General features: G+C 59.6%; 1 protein-coding gene across 1 annotated transcript in view; it reads right to left on the bottom strand.

Moving 5' to 3' along the window:
* Positions 1-4,129, bottom strand: part of RNF40 (ring finger protein 40) — a 14,733-nt gene that overhangs the window by 9,415 nt on the left and 1,189 nt on the right. Inside the window, exons 2-7 of the mRNA XM_025195242.1 lie at positions 3,473-3,640; positions 1,890-2,055; positions 1,139-1,342; positions 749-870; positions 493-639; positions 33-123 (exon numbers count right to left, since the gene is read on the bottom strand). Of these exons, the coding sequence (XP_025051027.1) occupies positions 33-123; positions 493-639; positions 749-870; positions 1,139-1,342; positions 1,890-2,055; positions 3,473-3,640 (898 nt within the window). The remainder of the gene's footprint in view (positions 1-32; positions 124-492; positions 640-748; positions 871-1,138; positions 1,343-1,889; positions 2,056-3,472; positions 3,641-4,129) is intronic.

The following is a 4,129-nucleotide window of genomic DNA, read 5'->3' as shown; positions in this document are numbered from 1 at the left end:
CCCCATCCCACAGACACCCCCCCACAACCTGCTCCACCATCCCCATACCTTCTGCATGCTGAGGGTGATCTGCCCACCCTGAAAGCCACCAGAGCTGCCTGAGGCGTAGTAACCTGAGTTCAGCTGGGGGGGGAGGGGGAAGACATGGGCATGAGTGGACAGAGCCTCCCCCCCACCCCCCTGACCCGACCTCAGCTGTGGCAGGGGGCTGGGGTCACTCCCTGCAATACCCTGCAGCCGCGAGTCTCCCGGGCACAGGGCCACAAACCGCCCCCACCCCCAGCCATGAACCCAGGGGTCAGACTCACTGCCCCCTGATTTCCCCCCACCCACACAACTGGGTTCCAACCATGCAGCCCCCAATGCTCCCAAGCTTCCCCCACCCCCCTGGTAGGGAACCCAGGCATGTGGGCTTCCAGCTCCCACTGCTCCCCATCCGCCCTCCTGGGGAATCCAGGTGTCCAGGGGAAGGGACCCCGCCCACACACACACCTGCTCCAAGGCCTCAGCCAGGTGCTTGTTGAGCTTCTGCTCCCGCTTGCGTAGCTTTTCAATGTCCCACTGCAGGTCCTCCACCGTGGTCTCCATCTCTAGCACCTTGGTCTCCGAGGACATCACCTTGTCCTGCAGCTCCGCGTACTGCCGGGGAAAGGCGGGGGGCAGGGTGAGCTAGACCCCAGAACGGGGCCCCTGGGGTACAGCCGAGACGTGGCCAGCTCTGGGGTGGAGAATGGGCGCGAGGGCCCACCTCCAGCGAGATGCGGTGGTGCTTCTCCTGCAGCTGCATGGTCAGGTCCTGCAGGCGCCGGTTCTCCTTCATCAGGTCCTGGTTCGAGCTTTTTGGCCCCTCATCTGGCGGCTCCAACTCCTCTGGGAAGGGGGAGAAGGGGTGGGTCTGAGAACCCAGGCGTCCGGGCTCCCAGCTTCCCCGTGTCTTGTCCCCCAGATCCCACCCCTCCCAGAGAACCCATGGGTCTGGACTTCCAGCCCATCCTACTCCAGAAAACCCAGGAATCCAGGTTCCCAGCTTGCCCACTCCCATAGGACCCCAGTGTCTGGACTCCCAGCGAACCCAGACACCCAGGCTCCCAAGCCCCCCACCCCAGGGAACCCCAGTCTCCAAGCAGGGGGGTCTCACCGCAGGCCTGGATGCGCTGGCACAGCTCCTGCAGGCGGCGGTGGGCAGTATCAGCGCTGGCCACAAGGCGGGACACGGCAGCCTTGGAGAAGGCCACACGGCCCTGCAGCTGCAGCTCAACCTCTTCCCGCCCACTGGCCCCCAGCGCTGCCACGAAGGCCAGTGCCGGCCCTGTCAGGGGGCCCCCAGCCCACACGGCAGGACCTGCGGGATGGACAGGGGGTGCTGGGAGGAGGCAGGCCACACCCACAGCTCCTAAAGCCCACCCATGAATCCTAAACCCCTCCCACGGATCCTAAACCTCACCCATCCAGCCTAATCCTACCCATAGCTTGCTGGGCCAGACCCACACCTACTAATGCATGCACATGGCTGCTAAACCCCACCAATTTAGCCAAATCCTATCCATAGATGGTTAGGCCCCTACTACCCAGGCCAGCCCCCAAGCCCCACCCACCCAAACTGATCCCAGTCATACCATTAGAGACCCCCGCATAGCTGTGCAGGGCCCGCCCATATCTACTAAGTCCCGCCTATGCACCTTTGCCACCCTATCACAGTTTAGGTTGTACCCAGACTGATTAGGCCCTGCCCCTCCAGTCACACCCCATAGCCAACCCCAACATCTCCATAGGCTCCACCTACTCTGCCTAAGCCCCCACAGCTGCTTCAGCTCTACCCACTCTGACTAGGTCACACCCCCAGCACATCCCACCCATACCTCCTTTACCCCAAGCCCCGCCCCACCCACCTCTCCGGTCAGGCCCCTCAGGCTCGGGGGCTGGGGCAGGCTCCAGTTCGGTCCCCGGGAGCTCAGGCCTGGGTTCCTCGGGGGTGGGGGCCACAGGCTCAGCCGGGCCAGGAGGGATCCCGTCCCCATCGCAGCGCCGCAGCAGCCCCTGCACGTTTTCGTCCAGCTGGGGGCGGGGAGGCAGGGGGAGTCAGGGAACCCAGGCACCTGGGCTCCCCACCACCCCTGCTCTCATCCCCCAGCCCCCCCACTCCCCAGAGAACCCAGGCATCCGAGCTGCCAGCCCCCCCTGCTCCCACCCCCCAGAGAACCCAGGTGTCCAGGCTTCGAGCCTCTCAGCCCAGAGAACCCAGGCGTCCAGGGCCCGATACATCCCTCTATGCTGTCTCCTGAAAGAACCCAATCGCAGAATATGCTATTTTTATTCAGAGAACTAGCCAATTGCCCATCAAGAATGACAGGGGAGAGGGGTAGGCGGGGATGGAGCACTGCCACCCACCACCCCTGCTGCCTCCCAGGAATGGGGAGGGGGGAGAAAGTTTGCACTCAGTTGCCACCAGGGGGCTACAGCAGAGGTGGGGGCAGTGATGGGGGGCAGCACTGCCACTGGAAACCCACCCCCCTTTTCCTTCCTGCTCCCCTCTTCCCCACCAGCACCACTCCCTGCCAGCTGTTGCTGGGGGGAGGGCAGTGCGCCAGCTCCCTCTGTCCAGAATGCTCCGGGCCCTTGAAGCCTAGCAGTGTGCAACTTCTTGGCAGCATATGTGCAGTTGGCCCAGAACATTATGGACAGACAGACAGAGGCTCTTATTATATTAGAATAGGTGGGTTTTTAATCAGAGAATAGACGATTTTTATCAGAGAATGGGCAGGTTTATAATCAGACCATTGGCCGGGTTTTTTAATCAGAGAACCTGCAATTTTTTTTAATCAGAGAATCTGAGACTTTTTTTTTTTTAATCAGGGAAAACCAGTATCCTTGGCTATAAGAGGGGACCAATTGGTCACTGCCCAATTGCAGAGCCCTTGGAATTTCTGGTTTTAAGGGCTAGACCAAATAAGGAGTCCTGGGCATGCCCAAATTAAGCCACCAGTAAAAGACCAAATGAAAATGTGAGCGTGTGATGGTGTGGTTAGAGCAAAGAAACACACTGATAGGATATAAGGACATGACCAGTATGATGATCACAAAGACACCAATCAACAGTACCCAGAAATGCAGAGTTGGCAAAAGAAAAAGCATAAAAGGGTGGAAACAAGGAAGTTGGGTGTATGTCATTGTCCAACACCTGGACTGAAAAACAGCCACTACCCACAGATGAACTGACTGGCCACTTTTTCTGTGAAGCAGAGTAACATCTGGGATTGGGTGAGACTAAATGTTTCTGTCTCTCTCTGTGTTAATAAGGTTAGATTTTAGTTAAGCTGAATTATGAGAGATGTATTCCACATTAAACTCCGAGTTGATTATGCTTTGGCTACCCTTTAGCACCGTGGGGGCGTAACAAAACCCAGGCGTCTGGGCCTAGATACAGCCCCCCACAACCCCAAGACAAGGATCCTGGGGGGAGGGGGGGGGGTACCTGGCCCCAGTAGCGATGCACGATCAGCAGGGTGGCGTCATCAGTAGCCTGACGTTTCTCCAGCTTCTCAATGCGCTCGCGCAGATCATCTTCACAGGCCTGCCGCTGCTCCAACCGCTCCGCCAGCTTCTTGTTCTTGAACTGCAGCACCTTCAGGTCCATCTCTTCCTGCAGTGACACAAAGGGAAGGGTTACTGTGGGCCCCTTGCCTGCCAAGCTGCCTCCAGCCCCATACTGCTCTCTAGCTGCTCTGCCAGCCCCCCACCCGTTACGCCCTTTAACCCCCCCCCCCCCCCCCCCCCACCCCCTGGACATCCCTGCAGTTGCCCATTACCCGCAGCCCACTCAACTGCTCCCCAACAGTTACCCCCAGACCTTCAACCTGCCCCGCCTCCACAGTTACTCCCATCCCCCTAAGTCTCTCCTACAGACCCCTGAACTGTCCCATGTTGACAGCCGTGGCCATTTCCAAGGGGCCTGGAACAAGCTGCAGAAGTGCTGCTAAGCAGAAAATCTAAAGCAACAGGTGCCACCTCAGGGACATGCAGGCAGCGAATCACGGCTCTGCCCTGGTCCCACACCATCACTGCCCCATGATCCTAGCCTCGGCCCTGACCGCCCATGCTGCTCCCGAATGCCACTCCCCCCCCCCCCCCC

The sequence above is a fragment of the Alligator sinensis genome, unplaced genomic scaffold (genome assembly GCF_000455745.1).
Source record: "Alligator sinensis unplaced genomic scaffold, ASM45574v1 scaffold1409_1, whole genome shotgun sequence".
Classification (NCBI taxonomy): Eukaryota; Metazoa; Chordata; order Crocodylia; family Alligatoridae; genus Alligator; species Alligator sinensis.
This window is presented reverse-complemented; position numbering and strand designations above follow the sequence as displayed.